The sequence below is a fragment of the Daldinia decipiens genome (genome assembly GCF_022478715.1).
Source record: "Daldinia decipiens strain CBS 113046 unplaced genomic scaffold F4813scaffold_41, whole genome shotgun sequence".
NCBI classification, from domain to species: Eukaryota; Fungi; Ascomycota; class Sordariomycetes; order Xylariales; family Hypoxylaceae; genus Daldinia; species Daldinia decipiens.
The window spans coordinates 226,600-250,347 of NW_026054584.1; the positions used below are offsets into that span (position 1 = coordinate 226,600).

The 23,748-nt window shown below is 47.0% G+C and overlaps 11 protein-coding genes across 11 annotated transcripts; 5 read left to right on the plus strand and 6 right to left on the minus strand.

The window, feature by feature from the left end:
• Positions 1-33: 33 nt before the first annotated feature.
• Positions 34-1,961, minus strand: F4813DRAFT_239500 (FAD-binding domain-containing protein). The gene is made up of 2 exons (XM_049240001.1): positions 1,421-1,961; positions 34-1,347 (listed from the first exon to the last, which is right to left on the minus strand). The coding sequence occupies exons 1-2, from the start codon at positions 1,866-1,868 to the stop codon at positions 239-241; spliced, it is 1,557 nt and encodes a 518-aa protein (XP_049095977.1). The 5' UTR covers positions 1,869-1,961; the 3' UTR covers positions 34-238.
• An 884-nt stretch (positions 1,962-2,845) lies between these two features.
• On the minus strand, positions 2,846-3,295 carry F4813DRAFT_393165 (uncharacterized protein; the record flags this gene model as incomplete). Its single annotated transcript, XM_049247380.1, has 1 exon — positions 2,846-3,295. The coding sequence occupies one exon, from the start codon at positions 3,293-3,295 to the stop codon at positions 2,846-2,848; it is 450 nt and encodes a 149-aa protein (XP_049095978.1).
• A 771-nt stretch (positions 3,296-4,066) lies between these two features.
• Positions 4,067-5,760, plus strand: F4813DRAFT_372792 (glycosyltransferase family 1 protein). Its single transcript, XM_049244738.1, has one exon. The coding sequence runs from the start codon at positions 4,232-4,234 to the stop codon at positions 5,753-5,755; it is 1,524 nt and encodes a 507-aa protein (XP_049095979.1). The 5' UTR covers positions 4,067-4,231; the 3' UTR covers positions 5,756-5,760.
• A 182-nt stretch (positions 5,761-5,942) lies between these two features.
• Positions 5,943-9,247, minus strand: F4813DRAFT_239523 (transcription initiation factor TFIID subunit 5). Its single transcript, XM_049240002.1, has 4 exons — positions 8,443-9,247; positions 8,157-8,357; positions 7,288-8,102; positions 5,943-7,235 (listed from the first exon to the last, which is right to left on the minus strand). Exons 1-4 carry the CDS (start codon positions 8,587-8,589, stop codon positions 6,131-6,133), a joined length of 2,268 nt encoding a protein of 755 aa, XP_049095980.1. The 5' UTR covers positions 8,590-9,247; the 3' UTR covers positions 5,943-6,130.
• On the minus strand, positions 8,600-9,400 carry F4813DRAFT_239529 (uncharacterized protein). Its single transcript, XM_049240003.1, has 2 exons — positions 9,279-9,400; positions 8,600-9,179 (listed from the first exon to the last, which is right to left on the minus strand). Exon 2 carries the CDS (start codon positions 9,054-9,056, stop codon positions 8,703-8,705), a length of 354 nt encoding a protein of 117 aa, XP_049095981.1. The 5' UTR covers positions 9,057-9,179; positions 9,279-9,400; the 3' UTR covers positions 8,600-8,702.
• A 101-nt stretch (positions 9,401-9,501) lies between these two features.
• F4813DRAFT_372796 (mediator complex, subunit Med11) lies at positions 9,502-10,532 on the plus strand. The gene is made up of 2 exons (XM_049244739.1): positions 9,502-9,791; positions 9,844-10,532. Exons 1-2 carry the CDS (start codon positions 9,711-9,713, stop codon positions 10,288-10,290), a joined length of 528 nt encoding a protein of 175 aa, XP_049095982.1. The 5' UTR covers positions 9,502-9,710; the 3' UTR covers positions 10,291-10,532.
• Positions 10,533-10,721: 189 nt separating this feature from the next.
• F4813DRAFT_239561 (Vps5-domain-containing protein) lies at positions 10,722-13,075 on the plus strand. Its single transcript, XM_049240005.1, has 6 exons — positions 10,722-10,917; positions 10,972-11,019; positions 11,086-11,588; positions 11,651-12,031; positions 12,080-12,682; positions 12,747-13,075. Exons 1-6 carry the CDS (start codon positions 10,881-10,883, stop codon positions 12,906-12,908), a joined length of 1,734 nt encoding a protein of 577 aa, XP_049095983.1. The 5' UTR covers positions 10,722-10,880; the 3' UTR covers positions 12,909-13,075.
• A 111-nt stretch (positions 13,076-13,186) lies between these two features.
• Positions 13,187-14,410, minus strand: F4813DRAFT_239566 (uncharacterized protein). Its single transcript, XM_049240006.1, has one exon. It carries the CDS (start codon positions 13,858-13,860, stop codon positions 13,243-13,245), a length of 618 nt encoding a protein of 205 aa, XP_049095984.1. The 5' UTR covers positions 13,861-14,410; the 3' UTR covers positions 13,187-13,242.
• F4813DRAFT_239559 (flavin reductase like domain-containing protein) lies at positions 14,064-15,838 on the plus strand. Its single transcript, XM_049240004.1, has 2 exons — positions 14,064-14,386; positions 14,449-15,838. The coding sequence occupies exons 1-2, from the start codon at positions 14,266-14,268 to the stop codon at positions 15,303-15,305; spliced, it is 978 nt and encodes a 325-aa protein (XP_049095985.1). The 5' UTR covers positions 14,064-14,265; the 3' UTR covers positions 15,306-15,838.
• Positions 15,839-17,538: 1,700 nt separating this feature from the next.
• F4813DRAFT_382948 (uncharacterized protein) lies at positions 17,539-19,197 on the minus strand (the record flags this gene model as incomplete). The annotated part of the gene is made up of 3 exons (XM_049245875.1): positions 17,539-18,749; positions 18,859-18,988; positions 19,102-19,197. 3 exons carry the CDS (start codon positions 19,195-19,197, stop codon positions 17,539-17,541), a joined length of 1,437 nt encoding a protein of 478 aa, XP_049095986.1.
• Positions 19,198-21,258: 2,061 nt separating this feature from the next.
• Positions 21,259-23,246, plus strand: F4813DRAFT_239643 (Metallo-dependent phosphatase). Its single transcript, XM_049240007.1, has 3 exons — positions 21,259-21,262; positions 21,336-22,838; positions 22,913-23,246. The coding sequence occupies exon 2, from the start codon at positions 21,476-21,478 to the stop codon at positions 22,622-22,624; it is 1,149 nt and encodes a 382-aa protein (XP_049095987.1). The 5' UTR covers positions 21,259-21,262; positions 21,336-21,475; the 3' UTR covers positions 22,625-22,838; positions 22,913-23,246.
• Positions 23,247-23,748: the final 502 nt, after the last annotated feature.

Sequence of the window (23,748 nt, forward strand, 5' to 3'; positions counted from 1 at the left end):
TTATTCTCCTAATAGTGTATATGAAGTTGGTATACATAACAGCAAAAAGTAATACCGCCACACCTGGAGTTCGGGCCTTATATAAAAGTTGTCAAATGTATGAATAGAGAGTGTTATAATAGATAATAGTATCTTAGGTACGTATTGCTGGACGCGAGCATATTACCCACCATCCTTATAGGCCTGGAGATCTCGTTGCCTCCAGTCAACTGCTCAATCCTAAAAATAAATAAATAAATTATTCTGCTCTCTTGACAGAAAATGGATTTGGCGTGAAGATCCCATACGGATCAGCTCTCTTTCTAATCTCACGAAGTTTGTCGTACTTGACCCTGTCCTCATAGTAACAGTTCCACACAGCATCCAAATCCCAATTTCCGTATGAGCCCCAGAGCACGCGGCGGTCCTGTTTAGAAAAGATACCGTTAGGGCCGATGGCCTCCTCGTCGTTCACTTTTTGCCAGTCTTCGGCTCGCGTTTTGGTTTCGTCGCTGTGGAAGCAATCCATTGTGCACAAGATACTCGTGTCTCGCCAGCTGTACGCCGTACCGTTTCCTGCATTTCGTGTGAACATAGAGTTCTTCCCACCGAAACACTGTAGCTGTGCCGACAGCCAGCACCGGTTGTGTTCGGGTCGAATGATAGAATCGATACGGTTGACAACCCAGTCGGCCCAGCCGTCTTTGGCAAGCGTGTGCGAACGAGTAGTGTAAGTGCGCTTGACATATGGGTGCTCGAATTCGCGCACGTTACGGAAGATCCAGTCACCAGTGAGCTGCGACATGGGCTTCTCCTCGACATTGCTGTTACCAAGGATCCAGTCGGAACCCTCCTTAATACGATCGAACCACGAATTGTCGCACATGTCACCACTTTCGAACGGCACCCACTGCGCAAAGACGACAATGGTACGCGGCCACGCAATCAGGCCATTTTCGCCGTAGTACTCTGGGTGCTTCCGTGCCATCCACTCGTCTATCCCAGGGCATAGATCGAGTAGAGGAAATGCCGAGCTAAGCACGCTGATACAGAGGTCGTAGTTACGAGGAAAGTTATCATCGTCAGACATCTCAACAAGGATATCAACTAGACGTTTCAAGGTTTCCGTGTCGTAGAAGTACATGGCCTTCATACCCCTAGAACCGTTATAGTCTCGATCACGATGCATTTGAATGGTGAAATGAGTCAAGACCCCAAGGTTACCGGGACTGCCACCCAAGAAAGCCCAAAAGAGGTCCGGGTCAGTGGATTTGGTGATTTCCTTGAAATTTCCGTCGGTGTCTACGATCTCGAGAGACAGTATGTGGTCCCCAAATAAACCGAAACTACGGCCCAGTTGACCGTAACCTATTGTCCATTAGTAAGTGATGTTTTGAAAAACTGCAGATTTCATATTGACTTTCAACAAAAGGGATATTACCTCCAGTCTGTACGTGTCCGCCGACATGGACCTCAGTGCATTGCCCATGAGGTACAAACAGATTATGTTCCGTAACCCATGCGTTGAATTCACCGAGGCTCCAGCTAACGCTAGTGCGAGCATACGCCTTTCCATCTTTCTCGAAGATAGCTCGATCCTCCGGACCCCTAAATGAATGCTCTAGGTCCAGCTGGATATTTGGAGCGCTCGTTGACGAAGCTCCACTATATTGGTGACCGCCTGTCTTGATGGCCACCGCGATTTTCTTCTCTTTAGCATACTTGAGGGCTAGTGCGATATCCTCCTTTGTCTTGGGTTGGACAATTAGTCCTGGGTTGAGGTCGCGTTCCTTGCCATAAGTTGATGTAGCGTACTGATACTTGACCTCATCGTATTCCTTTGCTCCTGGGATATATTGGTTACCACTGATACCCGTTATAGTTGCCATCGTTCTCAGGGTAAATCTCCGAATATTTTCTTTGCACTTCAGACGATGCTAACTATCCGAGAGACATATGCCTCGGTACTTATAGCTCTGTCGGGATTCTAGATGAGACATCTAGGACAAAGGCCATGTTCAGTACCTATGTATAAATACAGATCCTCGTAGATAGATCAGAGCTCCTCGCGGAACAACAAAGCTGTTTCCTCATTGTTTGGTTCCACCTCGTGACAAGCTCTACATGTATCTATGGTACTCCGATGGGGTTCACGCGGTGCACTGACTCAGCTGTCAGCTCACGTCGTTCTCATCCGACTATCCCTTACGCCTTTGGCACGAGATTCATGATGCGGATATATCTTACGTGGTAGTGTGTATTATCAAGTCTTACGTTAGCACAACACAGGACGCCGGTTACGAGAAGAAACCAGCTTACCGCGTATTGTAAGACATCCTTAAGATAGTAGTTTATTATGTAGGACTATATATTAGTAGTTTTAATAGGCAATCATTATCACCCTGTAGCCCAGCCTCACATCACGCAGGTATTTTACGCAAGAGTGACAATGCAGCAACCAATTGATGCGTACCTACTTATAACATTGTCATGGACTGTCAAAAAGCAAATTCTCAAGGTAATCTGTCAGCAAATATGTTGCTATTACCCCGAGACTTGATGATCCCATGTCTATCTAGAGGTCTGGCTCAAGTTAAATTCCTAACTCACTCTTGGAACGGGTAATATTCATCCTGCTAAAATGCAAAGCTATTAGAACTGTGTTGCCACCAAAATCTTTCATTTTTATCACATGTACCTTTCAGGCTATGGAGTCGTCCCACCTGTGAAGCTCATTTTTATTTTATATGTACTAATTACATACCTACCTACCTAGGTAGGTAAGATATATATAGATATTTGTTAGATAGTAAGGTAGGATCGATGAACCGTTAAGCAGAGACCGATAAACGAACACATCACCATTCTAATGCGATACCTGGTAAGCTTCTTGGATCAGTTGTATCCAGTCAATCCCAGCATATTCGCTAGGAAAGCGGTACTCCTTCTCAACGCACCTAGTATCTCCCCGAGCTGTGAAGCAATTATCCCATCTGATTCCAAGACTTCCGTAAACCTCCCTGGCTGATGGCCCTTCTGAGCCCATCATTATGTACGGGCTTTCTGGCCACACATAGCAACCACTACCGCCGGAAAAGTTCATGTGTTCCAAATTTTGCCATGGTTCTGATGTATACCCACTATCTTCATTATTATCGGTAGTCGTAGAGCCCGCTACGTCTTTAACAAACTTACTAGGATCTTGAGATGGATCATAACTGGAGTCTAAGTCGGATGTGCAGGAAGCTCCGTCCAGATCAAAATATAGTGCAACTATTTCATCGTCTTCGAGCTCAGCTCCTTTATATTGCGCCATTCTCTTTAGTTTCTTGAATTTCAGCCTTCAATTGAAGACCTAAGTTGGACAATACAAGTAGAAATCGCTACTGAAGGGGTTACCAAGAACAAGGAACTATTCTGATTCTTGCCCTCTCTGATCATACCGTCTAAGTGCCGGAGAACATGAAGCTATGGACGGACACCGTAGCCAATTTGTATCATAAGTTTGACTCGAGTTCATTGTAGAACTTATCGAAAGGAAGAAAGGTATTATAGCATACAAAGATAGCCATAAGGAGGGCTACGTTTTAGGTATGAACAATAATCAGTTCTCGGGACAATGCATTTGATGTAAAGAGACCTATAAAAAGCGTATTATTTACGTAAACCCATAGGTACTAAGAATAAGATGATCACCGAAGGCCACAAGTAGGTAGTTCACGCAAGCCTTTTGGGCGCCTCCTTGGCCCTCAAAAGCTAGCGTAAAAGATCTCCAAAGTTTCTAAAATATATAATATTAATAAATCGAAACAGCCTTCAAGGACCCCTAAAACAAGGGATTGTATACCGCACTACTTCTTTAATAAGTCCCTTGTTAGGCATTTCCAATCCATTGAAAGGATACTAAGAAAATATTTAATAATGCTTTTATACTACATACCTATTATGTAGGTAGGTTAGGTAGCAATACTTATGTATATCCACCAAAGTTCAGATAAAAGGGGGGCTTAGTCAGCTCCCCAGCCACGCGCAATAGAATTGTACTTAAGGTCCGTTAGGTATCAGACCTAACAATAAAGTACAGCAACACACCTTAAAGGAAAGTACTTTATGGGAAGGTGGTGTTTAACCTTTTAGCATCTGAGTTACCTGATTAGTGTAAAACTTAGGGTCTATTAGGTACCTACCTAAGGTAAGCTTATTTAGGTCCATTCTATTTCGAAGCCGAACGCAGGCGGAAACACGGAAACTCATGATGACGGACCCGAAGCCGATTCAAGCCGAAATACACCGTCCCTTTGTGCTAATCGTCTGCCACTCCTTAACCGGACACCTCTCCCCCCTGATACGCATAGCTGCAGCCCTTCACGCGTTAGGTTGGGAGACCTTCTTCCTAGGACCGACCGCGCACCGTCGAGGTATAGAAGCGGCCGGCGCTGTCTTTTTGCCTTTACGAGCAGATGCCGACCTCGACGATAAGGCATACTATGAAAGCCCGCCTTTTCCTAAATACGCAGCACTGCACTGGGCTGACCGCGTGCTGGTTGATCTGCGTAATCAGTGTCTCGATCCTCTTCCTACGCAATGGTCCTGCTTTGTGGACGCCTTGAGAGCGCTGCGGACTCGCGATCCAGAGCGCAAGATTATCTTATTAGCCGAGGCATTCTTCTATGGTATCTTACCGCTGTTCTATGGCGCATCACTTCCTCATGATTTAAGATTGGAAGAAATTCTGTTAGGATCATTGTGCGTCTCGGTGACTATACCCGCGATCCGTAGTGTCGACTTACCGCCTGTTGGGTATCCCTTCCCCTTCGACTCGTCACCAGATGGCCGCGTGCGTAATGCAAATCTCTGGGAAAGGAGTTGGGAGCGCAAAGCTAGCTACCTGACCGCACTACTAAGTACTAAGATGCGCGAGACGGGTGCCAGTCATACCGTCCGCGAGATGTTCCTCTCGGGCGCAAACTATCTGTGCCATAATACTATCCTACAGCTGGGCGTCCCTGGGTTTGAATATCCACGCAGTGACTGGCCTCCTACCTTCAAGTTTGCAGGGCTAGTGCAAGGCCCGCCGCCGAGCAGCAAATTCGGAGCTCAACCCTCTTCTCCTACTCCTGCTCGTAATAGCAAAATTCCTAACTTCCCCTGGTGGTCTGAACTCGCATCCAATACCTCCCTTTCTACCCTTCTACCCTCAGACCCGGGTCACACCGCAAAAAAGAAGATTATCGTCGTCGCGCAAGGTACCGTAGAGATCAACCCCTACGATCTGATCGTACCTACACTGCATGCCTTCGCCAACCGGTCGGACGTGCTAGTTATTGCCATACTCGGGTGGAAGGACGCCAATCTATCTAGCTACGGTGTCGATATTGAGATTCCGCCTAACGTTCGTATTGCTGACTACATTTCATACGATGCGGTACTGGCCCACGCTGACGTATGGGTACATAACGGGGGGTTCGGCGCCGTGAACCACGGTATTGCGAATGGGGTCCCTATGGTAGTCGCGGGCGAAGGAATGGATAAAACGGAAAACTCGCGGCGAGTAGCTTGGTCCGGGATCGGAGTCGACCTTGGCTGCGCGAAGCCATCAGTTGAGCAGGTTAGAGGAGCCGTTGAACGCGTGCTGGAAGATGAACGGTTTACAAAACGCGTGCGGGAGCTACAGAAACAGAGCCAGGAGATAGACTGCTTCGGCATAGTTCACAGTGAACTAGTCAGGATAATGAAAACACGGCCCGGCATTAAGCAACAGAGTCTAGAGTCTTAATGAAAAGCGTTCGCATTTACTACCTGCTGCCGAATTTTGGCCCGTATCCATATGCAGAATGGTATCAGATCAATCAAGTTGCTTCCTGTAACACTTCCATCGATGATTAACTTCTTAGCACCCTCCTATCTAGAGAATACAGTCCATGGGAATCCACCTCAGCCCTCCTCCTAGTCTCTACATACTCGTATAATCAACATACTCTTAGCATTGAGCTGTACTTAATAACGCCATGTTGAGAGGACATGCTTCGTGTCATATGATAACTGGCAGGATAACCAGCTTATCGAACGTGTGCCCCTAAATATAGACAATAACACATTGAGAAAGGATTGACAATTCCGGATCGATAAGGTAATAAACGAGGTGTAGGCTTTATCGACCTGTATCTTGAGTCTCGGGATAGTAACATCCGCCAGCTAACACGAGGTTCATACGGGTGAACTGAACCTTCATGACAGGCGTTTTCTTCGTCGGAAATGCGCTGATCTGGTCCGGTGTGATCATGACGTCCTTGCCCTTCCTCTTACCCGTACCGCCGGCTGCACCGCCGGCAGGCTGCGTTGTCTGCCCGCTTTGTTTGCTATCGCCTTGTCCACCTACCGCAACAATTGTGCTATCCCCGTCCTGTTGGTTTGCGGGACGACTGCCTTCGGCCGGCATCTCAACATCCCAAACGCGCACCGTGTTATCCTGTCCACCGGATATGAGCACATTACTCTCAACACTAAAGCTGAGCGACCAAATTCCACCACGTCCATGGCCACGACAACGCTTAATACGAGTGGCCTTATCTATATCCCATAGAAAGATGTTACCGCCGATATCAGCCGACGCGAGGATCTTGCCGTTAGGGGCACACTCCATTGCAGATATGTATTCGGTATGGCCCGTAAATATACGAACGCAGTTGCCACTAACCACAGACCACATGCGGATCGATTTGTCTGTCTCATCAGAGGCTGAGAATACATACGTACCATTAGGATGCCATGCCACGGCTGAGATGGCGGTGTCGTGGCCGACGAGGAGACGCTGTGCTGATGCGTGGTCTTGCGACCAAACTCTAACGGTTTTATCCCACCCTCCAGTCACAAAGTAGTGACCATGTGGACTCCATGAGAGAGAGAAGACTGGGCCATCATGACCCCTGTAAATGCAAAGGCAGGCCCAAACCTCGAGAGACCACAATCGTACTTGGCCATCAGCCGAACAGGAAAGAAGAAGCTTGGTATCTGTCTCCGGCTGGGGCGAGTCTTCATAGATATTACGATCTAAGTTGGCTACAGCATCCGAAAAAGCCACGGTATAGACGGGAGCAGAATGGCCGATCAACTTGCGGTTGTTGACTTTCATGTCCTTCTCAGGCCCCAGACGAGACTTCAAAGCTTTGCCGTCAAGGGACCACACGCGAATGTACGATTCTGTCGTTCCTACCGCCACAAGTTCTTGGTCTTTCGAGAAGTCCATGCACGAGATGCTGGATGAAGTTAACGCGGAGTTCTACACTAGCCAGCTAAAGTAATGCTTACCTTCCGAGATGATTGTGAAATGTAAACATGCAAACTGAAACACCAGGGCCTACACCACCGGTACGACCTTCGATTCTGAACCGATCTCGGTTCTCTCGAACTTTCTGCATTTCCATGACGACGTCCCTCGCTCTTGACGGAGGGTATGGAATATCTGTTCGCTGTGGAGAATCGCCCGATTCTCTCTTAATAGGATGCATGGCATTGAATTCTTCTACTAATGTAGGTAATCCTTCTCGGGGTGGACGAAGCCTATCCTCTTCTTCCAGCTCAGCAACAACATCACCTCGGAGATCGGGATCTATCGGGAGTGGTCCAAGCTTCAGGGCCGCCGTATTGTCGAGGATGTTGCGATTGGAAAGCCCACTACGGCTGGAGACACCTGGGATACCCTCTTGGATGTCGACTTCGTCAAGTTCCTGATGCCGAGCGCGGCGGTAAATAGCTTCGAAGCTAAACGGCTCGATAGGGCCCCGATCCACGGAATCAACACGACAGTGTTGTTGTATGATATCAAGAACTATGGCTCCACACTGTTCCAATTCTCGCTCCAAAAAGTGGAATAGATGTCCAGTTAGAGACTTGCTGATCGGAATGACGTACTGATTCTCTAGATACGCCTTGGCGAACGCATTCTCCCGGACGTGTATGGAGAGAGTTATGGTAGACAGACTCTTCAACTCATCTTGATGCGTCTTTTCAAAACGGCTCCGAATTTGCTCCATAAGTTCCTGTGCATGAGTATAGGAAGCCTGGCTAACCAAGCGGAGGTAGGAGTAAATGAAGAGAGGCCAAAGAATTTTCCCCAGCTCAAACTATCCACGGGTAAGATGACGGTCACATAGTACTTAGTTAGGAATAATACATACCTTGTAAAGATCGACTCCATTATCAACCCATCTTGCAAAATGTTTGAATGCCCTCAGATACTTTCCTGCGGGAAGGAACTTGTTGGGGGCCACTGCATCAATATGATCTCGAGGTTTCCCGTTCTCGTTAATATCCTTCACCTCCTGGCGGAAGATTTCTTCTGTACGGTTATACCCTTTCTTAATGAGGTAGTCCGTAACCTAGACGATGTAATTAGCCTTATTTAACATCAAATGAAGTACAACTAAAGCAAAAGGGGAAAAACCAATGCGAGGCCAGGCATACTAGTTCAGGGAAGGGTGTTTGTGTAAGTACTGGTATATTAGAAGTCTGTACATGAGTTTGACTCATGTGGATGTGCCCACCGGAAGCTCTATGCCTCTTCAGAACGTCAAATCGGAATGGAAGTTGAGGAACAGGGCGCTTCGACATGGTGGTAGGTTATGAATGTAAATAGAAAGTGGTCTGAATGATAATCCAGATTTAATAAACCGGTATGTTCGCGCGCGCGTTGTAATTGCGGGCTAGCACGAGATAAATAGGCATTAAGTGGTAATTTGGTAATTACCTATTAATGGAAAATACAAGAGATGAGAGAAGAATGTTTGTAGTGATGGAACAGCTTGCTTCAAGAAGCTGGTGACGAAGATGGGGTGCGAAACTTGAAGGAAATAGTGACCTTGAAGAGTGAAAGTTTGTTGAAAGAAGGAAAAGAATTGAAAAGAAAAGTTACGGCTTACGATTTGATTGAGATTCTGGTTGCTACTGCCAGTTGCCGTAGAAGCTGATGTAGTGGCGGGGTTGCTAACAGCACCGGGAGTCGTAGTTGACGGCTGCGGTTGGGGGGTGAAGTTATTGCCAGATGCACCTCCAGCACTTGACGGTGCTGTATTAGACATGGCAAAAGTTGTACAGGATTCGCGTATTTAATCGACTTATAGAATCTCGATGCCTAGCAACAATAGCCTAGCAACAATACTACATCAGCATTACGATGAGTCCCATAGAAGCTGAATGAGAACCTAAAGATAGCATAGCATTAGCATATTTGATGAGACGCGACGGAAGTTTAGAGGTTGAGGCTCAAAACTGAAAAGGACAGGCTGATGCAGGGTACGTACACAAAATAAGGTTGAAGGCCCACTAAGGTACCTAATTCCCCAGGTGTTGTATGTAGGTACCTAAGTACCTATGTATCATTGATGATGGTGAAGATGCCGTGCACATGCCAAAATGTGATCTGTGAATTGAAGGTAAGCTCAACTGCAGCTTATGTAGATATTTCCATGTACGTGGTACCCAGGTACCTCTCTGGTACTCTAACACATGCAACTCCATCTTTGTGCCTTTTCTCTCCTACATGTCACAAAGTTGCGATGCATCTAAGCACATCATCTTTCTCTCTTTTAATACACAACAAAGCAAAAATCTCTTGACTAATTTTTTTTTTCATTCGCCCCAAACCTCACCTACATCTACAGTGTGTCTACACCTACGATTTGAATGGAACCGAATTTCCTTGGGCAGCTTCCTACCACAGTACAAGCCCCACGATGGAGACCGATGAGCAACAACCCCAATTTGTGCCTTTCACCAAGGCTGAGCGCATTGAGCAATTAGGCGAGATCGATCGGGTCCGTACCTACATCGTTTTACCCCTACCTTCTAAAGCTAATATTTAATTAGAACATCGTAAGCCTGCTACGCTCCACTGCTCAAGCTATTCAAACCCTCGGAAGGCAACAATCCCAAGGAGAGGATACTACCATGACAGGCGACAAAGACCAGCAATCACAGGTCTTCCAAAGCTCGATGAATGATTTTCTCCGCACGTTACGAACCGTCAACGTCGGTATGAAACGACAGATATGGGGTCTTGAAGAGGAGCATATCGTATCACTGGAAAATAAGGACGGTCCTAACACTAGGGATGATGGCGGCGAGTCGCAGGGAGTTAGCAATCGCAATGCTCCAATCAAGCCGGATGGCGATGGGAAGATTGGCGGACTCGATGTGGGCTGGCTTAACAGCCGAAGCGATGAGGTTGAGAGGGGCATGGAGACCGATCTCTGGGCCGAGGCCGAGTCATTTCTACAGCGGATTCTAGAGCAACGCGAGACCACCCAAAACTAGGAACGGAGAAGGGATATTCGATGAGTTTACTTTATGGTTGACTGAACATAAGGGATAAAATAGGACAGCATTAGCATTTAGCGGCGTTTGAGGAGTACGGGTATACCACAGGGCTTATCCATCTTCAGTCTGCCTATATAGTGAGTGCATTAGGTAGCTGAAATATTTTGATTCGTTTTTATTTTTATTCTTATTTTCAAATCGTGAATTCCAGATATACTATTACTTTTAACATTAGCGGTTATTGAAAATACACCAATTACACGTAGATATGGTGCTTGCATAGGTAGGTACCTAGGTGCATAAAATGTTCATATGTAGATCCCTAAAAGTACCTACCTAACCTACTACTTTTGGGGATAGGTACCTATAAATTAGCACATGTAAAGGCACCTTTAGCCCCACTTTGCGAAAGTCGGAATAGGCTGCCACCGCCGTACCGGCAGCACCAACCGAAAGCTAACGTAACACCTCCAAAAACATCATAGGCTTATTCCATACATGTAGCTTTCATCAACTCTCCTACATAATTTACGACGCCCTCGATTCCGCGCCAGCTACGCTTCATTGTCAACTGTCAAGCACACACCATGGATTTGGGAGAAGCAGGCGATTCGCCTTGGGGTGGTATGATTACCTTATCCTCTGTTTGCCCTGTACAATTTGCTTAATCATTATCAGATGTTCCATCCCAGTCAACTTCGATCTCTCCTACCTTCGACCAAGAGGGTCAGTTTATTTCACCCCGCCTACAGCATACTACACTCAGCCGCTAACACTAGGTGAACTGTATAGAAAGTTCTACAAAGACTCAAGATGCCGAGTCCTCGCAGCAATCGCAATCTTCTGTTAAGTCATCCACCGGCCGCCCTTCCAGGGGTCCAGTGCGTCGCCTAGTAGCCCAGCCGACGAAACTCGAAGCCGTCGATGATCCTCTAGGTCCTTTAGGTCCTCTAGGAACCACTGCTGGCCCAGGCGCAGATGCGCAGGCCGATGAACCACCAGCTCCACCGCAGAAGGAACAGGTGGTAATTCGAACATCTATGCCCCCACCGGCGCAAAAGAGACCGGGACCTGCGGATCCTCACCACATTGACGATGAAGAGTTCGACCGCCCGGTTGGCCCAAGAGCTCCTCCTCCCGTACAGGCTGCGCAACCAAGCCCGGCCAGGCCCACGAGTCAGCCTAGCGTTAGCATAGAACAGGCAGCTAAGCCCAGCTTCCGCATTGCTGTCGGCGACCCGCACAAAGTCGGAGACTTGACAAGTTCACACATTGTGTATTCCGTTCGTACGCAGGTATGACCAAGAACCCGGGCCGACACTTATGGTATGGTATATACTGACCTAATGGCGAGTAGACAACATCGAAAGGTTACAAGCAACCCGAGTTTGAGGTTAAGCGACGATACCGCGATTTCCTATGGCTTTATACCACAATGCATGGGAACAATCCCGGTGTTGTTGTGCCGCCTCCTCCTGAGAAGCAAGCTCTTAACCGCTTCGAGAGCAATTTTGTCGAGTCTCGTCGAGCCGCTTTAGAGAAGATGTTAAACAAAATTGCTGCACATCCGACACTTCAGCATGATCCCGACTTGAAGTTGTTCTTAGAGAGCGAATCCTTTAACGTCGACGTCAAGCACAAGGAAAGGAGAGAGCCTATACCCGGGGAGAGCAAGGGCGTTCTGGGGTCTCTTGGTATCAATGTTGGAGGTGGTAGCAAATTTGTCGAACAAGACGATGTAAGTGTCTGGGCCTTCCTTTCGGAGATAATTTCTAATCATTTAAAGTGGTTTCACGATCGACGAGTTTATCTAGATGCTTTAGAAAATCAGCTCAAGGCATTAATGAAGTCTATGGATGTCATGGTTAACCAACGCAAAGCCATGGCGGAAGCAGCGGGCGATTTCTCTGCCTCTTTACATGCTCTATCTACTGTAGAGCTAAGTCCTACGCTCTCTGGACCACTAGATGCCCTGTCGGATCTGCAGCTTACTATACGAGATGTCTACGACCGCCAAGCCCAACAGGATGTGTTGACTTTTGGCATCACCATCGATGAGTATATTCGATTGATCGGTAGCGTCAAGCAAGCATTTACGCAGCGGCAAAAGGCCTTTTATTCGTGGCACAGCGCCGAATCTGAGCTGCAGAAGCGCAAGTCCGCTCAAGACAAACTGCTTCGGCAGGGAAGGTCGCAACAGGATCGCCTCAACCAGGTTGGTGCCGAGGTGGCGGACGCCGAACGTAAGGTTCATCAGGCCAGGCTACTTTTCGAGGATATGGGGAGATTGATGCGATCTGAGCTTGATCGTTTCGAGAGAGAAAAGGTGGAAGATTTCAAGTCTTCTGTCGAGACTTTCCTAGAGAGCGCCGTCGAAGCACAGAAGGAGGTGAGTAGAATTAGACCTATTTCTATGAGAATAACGATGAGAATAACGCTAACCCTTTTAATAGTTGATTGAGAAGTGGGAGACGTTCCTGATGCAGCTGGATGCAGAGGACGATGAGACGGTATTCTACCGTCCACCTGTCTACCAGAGTAATGATAAGTCTACTGGGCGCGGAAACACCGCAGTAGATCGAGCACGGGCTACTATCGATCAAGATTCAGACTAATAAAATTATATGGTTATCTTTATAATTTGATGTCTTTTTTATACGATTCAGATGGCGAAGATTCAGTCGAGGCTTTGGGCAGATGTATACATAGTTGTACAAATGCTATGGGAGAAGAGGTATTCGGTTGCCCTTCACTCCTTGATCGCTAGTAGCTCCCTCGTCCCAAATGTTAGCATACCAAGTTATTATATGCCCTGGCAAGCTCCCATCTCGTCATAACACTTCGAGATTCTTTCGTACTGCCTTTTAGCTTCGTAGATACCAGAGCAGGCCATCTTCTAGAATGTCGGTAAGCTCAAGCTTCCACTTCACTTTTCTATAATCCCCGTCCCTACTTCTTCTTTCCCGACTGTTTGGCCGGTCTAGCCGACTCTTTAATCTGGTCCTGGTTGGTTGAGTAGTTCGATATCAAATCGCTTAGTACATCGTAACGCCCATCTGCAGGGTCACTCTTGGTCGTCTTCTCATCTGCGGCAGCTGGTTTTCCTGCAGCCCCCTCGGCTCCCTCGGTACTTTCACCGCCCTCCACAGTAGCGGCGTCAGCGTCAGCGTCAGCGTCAGCATCAGCGTCCTCCTCCCGCGCCCCCTCGATATCCCATCCGCGTCCGAACCTGCCACGGAAAGCAGCCAGCTTACCGGCCTCGTCGACCTCGACATTGCGCAGGGAACTGTCAGAGGGCTGCCATAGAATGTGGTTGCGCGTGTCCTTAGTGCTCTTGTATAGCGCGATCGGCGACGTCGTGCGCTGCGTGTATGTTGATCCGTCTGTTTGCTGGACGAGCTGGGTGAATGTATACGGTCGGCGCGGCCGACGGATGATTGTTGCGGCTCGTGAGGGTGTGTGAGAGAATGGCGTGTGCGAGGGTTTTAATATGGAGGGTTGAGGGATGTGAATGCTGGTGGTTATATTTGGACGCCGTGATATGGCGCTTGAGAGTCTGGCCGCCATTGTAGTAGGTGTGTCTTATATATATTTATTCGGCCCAAATGGGGATTACAAGTGTGATTTCTCAATTATCCAGCCCGGCGCTTCTTCAATCAGTTCGTTCTTTTCGCTGCCATCTCTTTTATCGGCGATATAATCGATGTTTCTTATGCTCGACTTTTTTTGGTGGAGTGAAAGTTGGAAATTTTGATTCAGTTGAGCTTGCCGGCCCGGTTGCGGCTGTCAGATCCGTTATCATCATTATCTTTATCGTTATCGTTATCGTTATCGTTATTTACCATCTTATCGGGATTTTTAAGCGGAAGCTTTCTAACTTCAGCTCATCGACCTTGATTTCTTCTTTCAACGATGACGACAAAAAAAGAGCCAATTGGGCTTTAGCAATAGCATTGGTCTTCATGGACTGAAATGAAGAGCCTTGATGGTCTGCAGTGGACGTTGAAGTCCGCAAGGCCACGATATGCTTCCTTCTACACCATGCCAAGAGCTCAGGTGAGCTTCTTAACCTGGAAGAGTTCCGGACAAGCCGGTGAGCATAACGCCATATAAGTATATATCAATGTATTCAAGCTTATAATACAAACGCGGTAGGTTCTCCTAGATTGTTGTGTCACAGCAAAATACTCGAGAGGCCAGTCAAGCCCTCGAATCCTACACGACATGTTCTATCTCGGCCTATGCGCGCTGTCATGCGCCAAATTCCACACCCCGTAGTCGTTATTACGACTCTGGAGAACGCGCATAGTATAGCCGAGGTCAGAGATTGGTCCAATGATCAGGTCCTACCTCCAGTCCCCAGAGCGATGACTGTATCGTCATTCACGTCTTTATCTGTCGATCCCGTACCGCGGGTCACCTTTAATGTTTCTCTGCCGAGCACAACTTATCAAGCCCTTATGAAATGCGGGAGGTTCAATGCTCATATACTCAGTAGCGATGACCATGGTGTTAGGATCGCGGATTTATTCACTCGAGGTAATAGGCTTCCGGTAGCCGAGGAGACAACTAGAAACGTAGGACAGCCAGACCTAGGTGTCCTAGCGGGTTTAGAAAAGATCGGGGTTCAGGTGTTAGGGCAGGAGAGATGGCAACAAGAATGGGAGCAGGCTAAAGACTACAGAGAAAAAGTCGCTGCCACCGGAGCTATGAATATGAATAACCCTGATATCGACTTGCCGCCATCAGGCACTCTGCCGGTGTTACAGGGCCAAGGCGTTATGCACGTGTTAAAGTGTGAATACCGTCACTTATCGCCTCCTGTAAACGGAGACTTTGATCATCATGCTATTGTCATCGGCGAGGTCCTGGACATAATACCCGGAGAGTCTAAGAACGACAATAGCATTGCACTCGCGTATGCGGACAGGGCATACCGACAAATAGGAGAGAAGCTGCTAGACAGACCTACATCTGACCAAGAATCCTCTTCAGGAAAACAAGGAAATTAGGCCTTCGATGAAGATTTAACACCAATCTCCGTCTACTCACGAACATTAGCAAGCCACATGCGTAACTGCACAGCTCTCAATTCTAATGCAGAGCGAAACATAACTCCTCAAACATCCGCTATTCTTATCGTACGCAAAATTATATGAGACATGGTCCTAGTCGCGTTCATCATAAGGGAAAGGCTCTTATAGCGAGGCAAGGTAGCAATATCAATTTTTGTATTCTCAGCTCTGCTTTCTCGATGATCGAGATTTTAAAAGGAATTTACCATACTTAGGGGATGGTCATAAATCAATCACATACTACCTATTTATATCTCAAAAGCATAGTTTAAACACCGCTCAGTAGAGCTCAGGCCGCTATTCCCGCTGCCAAATGATCATTTAAGTCAAAATCCTAGGACGACTTTTTAGAGATAGAACTGCCACATTCAATACTCCCGTCGTCGAGAACTATTTATTATTGTCCCGTCTAGTACGCTGGTTGCGAGAATAATCCGCTACCTTGGTTTCAACGCCGTCGTTTTCTTTCGGGTGCTGCTCTTGCTCTATATCTTTCCTTATTCCGTCCTACAACGACTCGCGGGGCGAGGTGACATCAAATTTACGATGTTCTCATTTTTTAGCCAGGTAGGGTATAGATATAGTAGCAAGTAACTAGACGTGATATGTGTGTTCTTCAACCGATTCGCGACCGCAATGTGAGCACAAGTACATTTCGTTTTCTGGGACATCCATACATTAATTGGTAACGAAAGCTGAAACCTTTTCTGGAGGTACGTTTGGTGTTCTGATAGTTCCATGAGGCGCATGAGCCACGGCTTACCATCGAAGCCATCAACAGGCTATTTGAACAAATTGGTATCTTGGTGTATGTATTAGTACGTTGTGTATGTATCTGGATGAAATTTATCAACGAATGATTCACTAGAAATACTTGTGGTGGTTACATTAGGTAGTTGCAATAAGAAGGGGAAACGTTAACGGTTGGGTTTTAGCGGGAACAAAATCTATGAACTCTGCCCAAGGAAGAGCCTACTATAATGATATAAGATCTAATATTGACTCAAGCCCAAAGGCCTGTCTGTTTGTGCCTGCCCAGATACCATCCTAATATATCGCCCATGAAGATAGGAAAACGGACTTACATTTAGATTCGAACAAGGCTTACCTATAGGAGCGATAATCAAACTATAAATAACACTATAAATAACCTTACTTATTCTCTCGTATTTAGTAACTAGGTAGGTAGGCATATATCTGACGTATCATATCATTAATCCATAGATGTCCCCTCTAGATCATATAAATGCCCTTATACCAAAATACTCCATAACGGAAAAGGGGGAGAAGGGCAGCAATTATACATAATACTCGCAAATAGCTACGAACAAATCTATAAACCTCATAATCGTGGACCTACGAATCCCAGGCCTGAAAGTCCAAACAATTTGAAATGTCTCAAGAGTATCAAATATTGCAAACTGGACATATAATTTTATATTCAGTTGAGTTTCTAGGTCAACCCCTAATGCCAGCCAGGAGGGGTATCTGAAATCACCTAGCTGACCATCACGACTCAACACTTAGTCTCTTCTTATTCTAGTCGCTATACAGGAGCCCTTGCGCACTCAGAAGTCGGCCCAGGGCCCGTCTGTCTCCAATCAAAATCCGCGGGGCGTCTTCGCTACTCGAAACGAAACAGCAGCAAGGCCCTCGTTGCCCCGAAGCAACGCACCAAAATTCGATAGTAAAATGAAGCAGAGGGCAATTATACAGCAATAAGATCAAAGTTGGATGCCGGACTGAGGCAACCTGTGCTCCTTTGATGGATGAACGATCTACACGCCCTACTTACTCCGGAACGTTCTGTCCAAACCAGCAAACTCCGGTAACCTCTTTTTTGCAAGCACCGAAAGAGAATATAATTAAAATATTGTGAAAGGAGTAACTCGTCTGCATTTTCCGCGGAGATGGCGTCTCAAGAGTAGTGTACGACCTCGACGAGAAGACGCAGGAAATATTAAATCTCGATGCGGAAGGCGGTGATCCGAAGACAAAGGAAAATGCGATTAGCATATGCGGTGTTGGTAAAATAAAGCAACGCTGGATATGGCCGAGGTGCGAAAAGTCGTAACTTCGTTCAAGTTTAATCTATATCGTTTGCTCACGCGGATGGTCTTGGAGACGGGGGAGAACCGGAGGGATACCTGTATCAACCATGCCGGGCTGGTTACATGACAACGCAGCAACCACACCCAGACTTGTTTGGTTTCTCTTCTTCGGGTTCTTCCACCTCTGTTGGTACTCTAGGATTTTGAGCAGTCTGGGTTTGAGGTTGTTGAACCGAACGCGTGTTAGCGGCAGGTGCGCCTTGAATCTTGGGCATCGTCGAGTAAGAGCTTGTGCCGGGCCGGCTCGTATTTGGACTCTTAGCACCAGGCCGTAATGGCCATTCATCCTGTTGTCCCTCCTCTGTCTCCTTCGGCTTCTCAACTTCGGGAGCTCTTAAGAAGCCCTCGTCATTAAGAGGGCGAAATTCCTTGTCATAAATATTTCCGAATTTGCCTTCCTGTTCCCATTTCTCCTGTTGTAACCTCTTTGCGACGGTAGGAAGAAGCTGCTGGTCTGGAGGCAAGCGAGGATCGGGTTTATATGCGGAAATCATCCACGGTGGATCGCCCTCTGGCGCAGATTTTGTCACGGATGGTGATAACTCGCCGGATCGGGTGGTTGGTCGTGTATTAGAACCACTACGAAGATTCGGACCTGATCGGGTTTTAGGTCGACCTTGCGAGGCTGTTTTAGTCGGCGCGGTGCCTTTCCTAGCTCCAGCGGATGTTGTTTTCTTAGGTGATCCTTCTGTAACGGCACGCTTCGTAGGCTGGATTTTCGGGACACTATCCAGCGCATTAGAACTACCGCTACGTGACCGGGCTTTCGGTAATGAAATTGAAGGATCTTCGTTAGGCATAGGGAAGCCTGGCTTGCGCATTGCTGGCGCATCTCGCTCTAGGAAGTCGACGGGAATTGGCGCCGGGCTTATCTTGGCTATTGGAATGCGCGACTTGCTAGTATCGCTTGTTACCCAATACTCGCCGGGATCTTCTGCTATCTCCTCGGGGAGACGCAAATCCCAACCCGGATTCTCAACATCGTTAAGTTTTTCTGGACTCAAGTCCGAATTTTTTCGAGATCTCGCAACCGGACGCTCCGATGCATCGGTACCCCGCCGGCGTCCGTTTGCTTTATCTGGGCTACGATCTCGCCTTGGTCTGCTGTGAGCCCTTGGCTTGGGTAAGACAATCCCGGCGGCTTGAAGCTCCTGGTTCTCTATCCTAGCCAACTTATCCCTATGAATCCATTTTGAGTGTTCGTCATCAGGTTCTGAAGGTGTAATATCGGCATTTGGTCGCTTATGAACAGATGTCGATGTGTTTTGACCTGTATAGATATGTGTGTTTTATTAGTAAACTTGTCCTACTTACTTCATGCCTAACCAAGATATGGACATATAAATTGGCCAGACTCCTGGAATGAAGAACCGACTAACCTTTACTGGATAGATAATCGTCTGTTGCATAGGGATCGTAGCTAGCGTCCCCATTCGCAATGTAGGAAGGGCCTCTCATAGAACCGTTGGTATCATGCCTATCCGTAGATAGCTTATGCGACGTAGAACCCTGTAAGAGAAAGCAAACATCGTGTTAGTTTAGATTGATCAATCAGTAACAAATTGGGAGTCCATGAACACATCAGATAATTTTTGTACTGGGCTAAGAAGATGGGGACTTACATCATGATAGCCGGAAGATGCGTGATTCCATCCAGAATGATTTGCGTCCAAACTGGTTGGAGGAGTAAGAGTAGTGGTGCCCGAAACCGCCGACATTTCAAATATAAATTAAGGACAGCCAGTATAATGGCGGATTCGTGGAACTTGAGTCGCTGCCGACCAAATCCAGTGTGACAAAGTATACCGAATATAGGAAATCGAAGAGCCGAGCGTGGATTAACGATATAATTTTCTATTCGGGCGTACGTCGTAGCGATGGAAAAAATTCGAAAAGCGCGAATGCGGTTGTGATTTTAAGCGGTGATGGCGACGATGATGTCGATGATAATAGATGAGTTAATCGTAGTGGACGCGTTAAAACAGCAGTCGCCAGCGGCTGTCGGGTTTGGATCTAACGAGGATCGCGAGAATAGTAGCTTTAGAAAAGAGTGACGAGAGGAGTTGACCACGAAAACGAGGTAGAATCAGAGGTCACTCCAATACCTATTGATTCGTTGTATCCTAACCAAGCCCCTAGAAGTCGTCCACGACGGACCGAACGACCTAGACAAATGCGCAATCCGTCTCTTTCCCCTTTATCGTTAACCCTATCAAGTTGTAAGGCAACTGTATGGTTACCAATACTCGACTCGACTCGACTTCCAACTTCTACACGTACACGTACACTCGATACACTCGATCCCTTTCACGCACGCGCCCTGGTTTCGATCGAATGGGGCAATTACTTTCATGGGAATGCAGACTCCTAAGGGAGACAAGCAGGTGACGATGACGAGGGAAAAAAAAGAGGACGCGGAACGGTAGTGGCTGGGATTAGATTAGAAGTGTTAAAGAGCCGTCGTGGCCGTAGCGTGGCAGACTTGCAGACTTGCAGAAGCAAATAATGTGGTCCGGGGCTTGGAAGTTCGGGGATTGACGATTTGACGATAGGAAAACGATGAGATGCATTCGGAAAGGGGATTGGTCGACTTGTTCTCATTTGAGCGATTCATTAGCTTTGAACCTTGAAATGTCCCACTTAGGTCAAGGTTGGTGGTTGGCTGGTTACGGCAAACATCTACGCATAAAGTTCTCATTTAGGTACATACCGGGGACTTTCCTAGGGGTACACGTACTGTATTATCGCATGTGATGGCCTGCATTGGTGTGAAGTACAGATTACATAAGGCAAGTCCGGCCCGGTGAACGCATGCAGAAGTACATATACCTAGGTAGGTTATGTATGTATGTAGGTATGTAGTATGCGTGTAGGTACGTTCTTTACATCAATGTACGATCTTTACATGTACGAAATACCTAATGGGAAGAGATTTGACTAAGGTTCTCGATACGATGGATGGGTGCTTCCAAGGTCTTATGTTAGGTACATAGCTGCATGGATATGTCATTCCAAAAAAAAAGAAGCTTAAAATTCAATTTTATCTGTTTCGAATCTCGATAACCCGATATTATGCACGAAAAAAAAAAGAGAAGAAAAAAGATGAACACCTAGAGCTCGGACTGCCCCTGAATTTAATAAATGGCACTGTGAAATGCAACATTGGAGTACCACGCCAAGCCTTTACTTGACAAGGTTCGGTAGAATCTTAGGTAGCCGCTTCATTGGTATTATGCTATCTACCTAGGTACATTACTATCGGCGCGGGGTTGCAAGTGGCATACTAAGCTATTCGCACTGCGTATTGCCTCATATCTTCCGCTATTTACACAGTTTAAAGCTAGCGTGGTGGACTGTATTCTAGAATACCTTCAATGCAATCCAGCCCTGCCTTTTTCGACAAGGTACCCATTAGTGTATGCACATTTTCAATAGGTACGGGTCCTATGTACGGATTACATAAGCAGCTAACACGAGAGGTAATCCACTATGTAGGAGATCCGCTAAGGAATCCGCTAAGGAATCCGGGCATTCTGACATTTTACAGAACACACAAATATCATAGCTCAACCCTCGACTACATATCATCATTAACCTCACATACCTTAGGTACACCTAGAAAGCATAACAACTAACGGACGCCGAGTTTCTAAGGTACTTGGGTACCTAGATTCTTATAGTTATATCTCTCAATCAGAGAATCCTCACTGTTGCGTTCTACAATTTACCTATTTCCTTTCCTTCTCTTTTCATTAAAAAAAGCAAATCCATTCTTCAACGTTGGTTTGTTACCCATTAATTGCGTGATACGGCTATGTATGTCAAACACTGACATATTCATAAACGCCTTATCTAGGCAGCCGTCATGGCTTAAGCTAGTATATATGTAGGTAGGTATTGTCGCGTAAGGGCGCTTAGATTAATTACTTCAATGATCTATAATATTCGGCGAAGCCCGACGGCACAAAAAGCACTGCTCCTTGAATCTCCGGCAGCATGGGCGACTCATCCGTGTCCTCTTCCAAGGTCCCACAGCGGACTCGAAGGACGCGCTTTGTCTGTATATCAGACACACACAACTGCACAGTGAAACTCCCAAAAGGCGATGTGCTTATCCATTGCGGAGACCTGACGAACCAGGGAAGTTTCGGTGAGCTATCGAAGCAAGTGGCGTGGCTTGAGAGAGCCGATTTTGAATGCAAGCTAGTTATTGCTGGGAACCATGACATTACACTCGATACCGATTTCTTCGAGCAGTACGGAAACTATATTCATAATAACAGTCCCCAGAATCCCACTGACTGCCACAACTTATTGACACAATCAAACTCGCTCATCTACCTCGAGCACTCGAGTTATACCGTCAAACTCACCTCTCCGTCTGGGCCACGGACCACCTTCAATGTATTTGGCTCTCCCTACGTTCCCGACTGTGGGATGTGGGCCTTTCAATATTCACGGAGGGATCCTGCACTTGCTGAGAATATATGGAGTGATATCCCACTCGACACCGATATACTCATTACTCACGGGCCGGCGCGTACACACAGGGACGAGTCTCATCATAGAGAGGCACTAGGTTGCGAGAGTCTGCGACAAGCGTTATGGCGAGTACGACCGCGCATTGCGCTCTGCGGGCATGTCCACCAAGCCCGGGGCGTAGAGCGTGTTCGTTGGGACATATCGAACAAGTTTGTACGGTACAAAGAGCTGGAAAGCAATTATCAGTGGGAGGATCCGGGCGTGGGAAACGAGAAGAACTGCCTAGTCGATCTCACCACCAAGGGCGGTATGCCCTTAGATAATGATGGTAGCAAGGTCGCGCTTTCATTAACACCAACAGCGTATACGGCTGACGAGTCTCCGAAACAGAATGCGACAGGAACCACGACAGGAATTGCAACGAATATAGAAGCCGTGCTGACAGAAGGAGCGAATCCCGGCATCGGGACCCGTGGTCTTAGTGGGAACCCGGCATCCGTTCGGAGTGATGGACCAGCGCTAGCCGGGCGTCTTGGGCGCAAGGAGACATGCATTGTAAACTGCGCCCTCCAGCAGGCTAGCTACCCGCATTATGGACAACGAATGCTAAACAAGCCCATTGTGATTGACATCGACCTCCCTGTCTGGGGCGATGATTCTTGAGCATTTTTAGCCACCCAGAACCGAACTTCCCGGGCGTGGTTGCTTTCGTATACGCGTATTGTGGCCATGCTAGATGACGCCCCGTAAACCGGTACGTAGAGGTAGTAGGCAGGGACGGCTTAGATCTTTCTAGCAGCTCAAGTCTTGTTGCCTTCAGTTATGAAAGATCATATTCGTCACAAACTGTCCATTTGTGCAACTCGTTTCTACTTGTGTAAGTCCAATGCGGTTTATTCTTTTTTATTCTTTTTTTTACCTGCGCTTTTTACCTGACGAATGGAGGAACAGCAGCATTTTGAATGGCCGTAGGACATCCTATATACGCAATTACGACAAGAGGCCTCCCGTGGCTTAGTGCCAGTCTACGCTGTTATTCTTGTCCCAAAGTTGCATCTGCCTTGGATTTTTTGCGTGTGACGCGCAAAATAAGAACACCGCCATGTCGGTAGTCAGTATGTCTCAGATATACGCTTGTAAACGTTCCTAATATTGTAGTCTTCAGACACATGCGCGGGCTTCCTCAGCCTGAGACGTTACAAGTGTTACGGGCCGATTGAGCCACCCTTCTGTAAACATATTCATCTTACGCCATCAAGCTGCGATCAGCCATATCTATTTACGTTGCTTAGACCAAAACAGGGGTTCTTTTGAAGGAATAGTCGCCGCCTCCATTGAATAGTTGAATGTTAAGCTAGAGCTGAGGTCAGACATGCCCATCGTTCCCTCAAGATCGTTTCTCTTTCGGAATAGCAGACTATAATCCTAGGAGCATACAAGCTATGCAAGGCAAGACTAGAAAGCAATGCATTGGTATAACTTTACGGGACCCCGGAAGGCTATCCTATCCAACCATAAAATACGATCCTCGGCTCTCGTAGTCAGATATGTACCTACCTCTACCAGCAACGGACGGCTGCTCCAATCGGTGTTTGCTTGCATTGATTACATGCTATAGCACGTCCTGCCGTAATTCAGGGAGGGGGAAGATTGTAGAAGTTCTGCACCTTCTATCCTACGTCCGATAGCCGGTATGTAGGCTCTGCTTCCAACAAGGTCGCGACAATCAGTGTCACACTTAGACTGCAAGACAGCGGGTTGTCCAATCGCTAGTTGGATAATTGGCT

Excerpts from the sequence above, each read along its gene's own strand:
- F4813DRAFT_372796 (XM_049244739.1), top strand. The coding sequence starts at position 9,711 with ATGGAGACCGATGAGCAACAACCCCAATTTGTGCCTTTCACCAAGGCT. Across the intron at positions 9,792-9,843 it reads AATTAGGCGAGATCGATCGG|AACATCGTAAGCCTGCTACG; the intron begins GTCCGTACCTAC and ends ATATTTAATTAG.
- F4813DRAFT_239559 (XM_049240004.1), top strand. The coding sequence starts at position 14,266 with ATGAAGAGCCTTGATGGTCTGCAGTGGACGTTGAAGTCCGCAAGGCCA. Across the intron at positions 14,387-14,448 it reads GAAGAGTTCCGGACAAGCCG|GTTCTCCTAGATTGTTGTGT; the intron begins GTGAGCATAACG and ends CAAACGCGGTAG.
- F4813DRAFT_372792 (XM_049244738.1), top strand. The coding sequence starts at position 4,232 with ATGATGACGGACCCGAAGCCGATTCAAGCCGAAATACACCGTCCCTTT.
- F4813DRAFT_239523 (XM_049240002.1), bottom strand. The coding sequence starts at position 8,589 with ATGTCGAAGCGCCCTGTTCCTCAACTTCCATTCCGATTTGACGTTCTG. Across the intron at positions 8,103-8,156 it reads ATGGAGTCGATCTTTACAAG|TTTGAGCTGGGGAAAATTCT; the intron begins GTATGTATTATT and ends ACCCGTGGATAG. Across the intron at positions 7,236-7,287 it reads TTTCACAATCATCTCGGAAG|CATCTCGTGCATGGACTTCT; the intron begins GTAAGCATTACT and ends AACTTCATCCAG.
- F4813DRAFT_239529 (XM_049240003.1), bottom strand. The coding sequence starts at position 9,056 with ATGTCTAATACAGCACCGTCAAGTGCTGGAGGTGCATCTGGCAATAAC.
- F4813DRAFT_239500 (XM_049240001.1), bottom strand. The coding sequence starts at position 1,868 with ATGGCAACTATAACGGGTATCAGTGGTAACCAATATATCCCAGGAGCA. Across the intron at positions 1,348-1,420 it reads CGGACACGTACAGACTGGAG|GTTACGGTCAACTGGGCCGT; the intron begins GTAATATCCCTT and ends AATGGACAATAG.
- F4813DRAFT_239561 (XM_049240005.1), top strand. The coding sequence starts at position 10,881 with ATGGATTTGGGAGAAGCAGGCGATTCGCCTTGGGGTG. Across the intron at positions 11,589-11,650 it reads TGTATTCCGTTCGTACGCAG|ACAACATCGAAAGGTTACAA; the intron begins GTATGACCAAGA and ends AATGGCGAGTAG. Across the intron at positions 12,683-12,746 it reads CCGTCGAAGCACAGAAGGAG|TTGATTGAGAAGTGGGAGAC; the intron begins GTGAGTAGAATT and ends CCCTTTTAATAG.
- F4813DRAFT_239643 (XM_049240007.1), top strand. The coding sequence starts at position 21,476 with ATGGGCGACTCATCCGTGTCCTCTTCCAAGGTCCCACAGCGGACTCGA.
- F4813DRAFT_239566 (XM_049240006.1), bottom strand. The coding sequence starts at position 13,860 with ATGGCGGCCAGACTCTCAAGCGCCATATCACGGCGTCCAAATATAACC.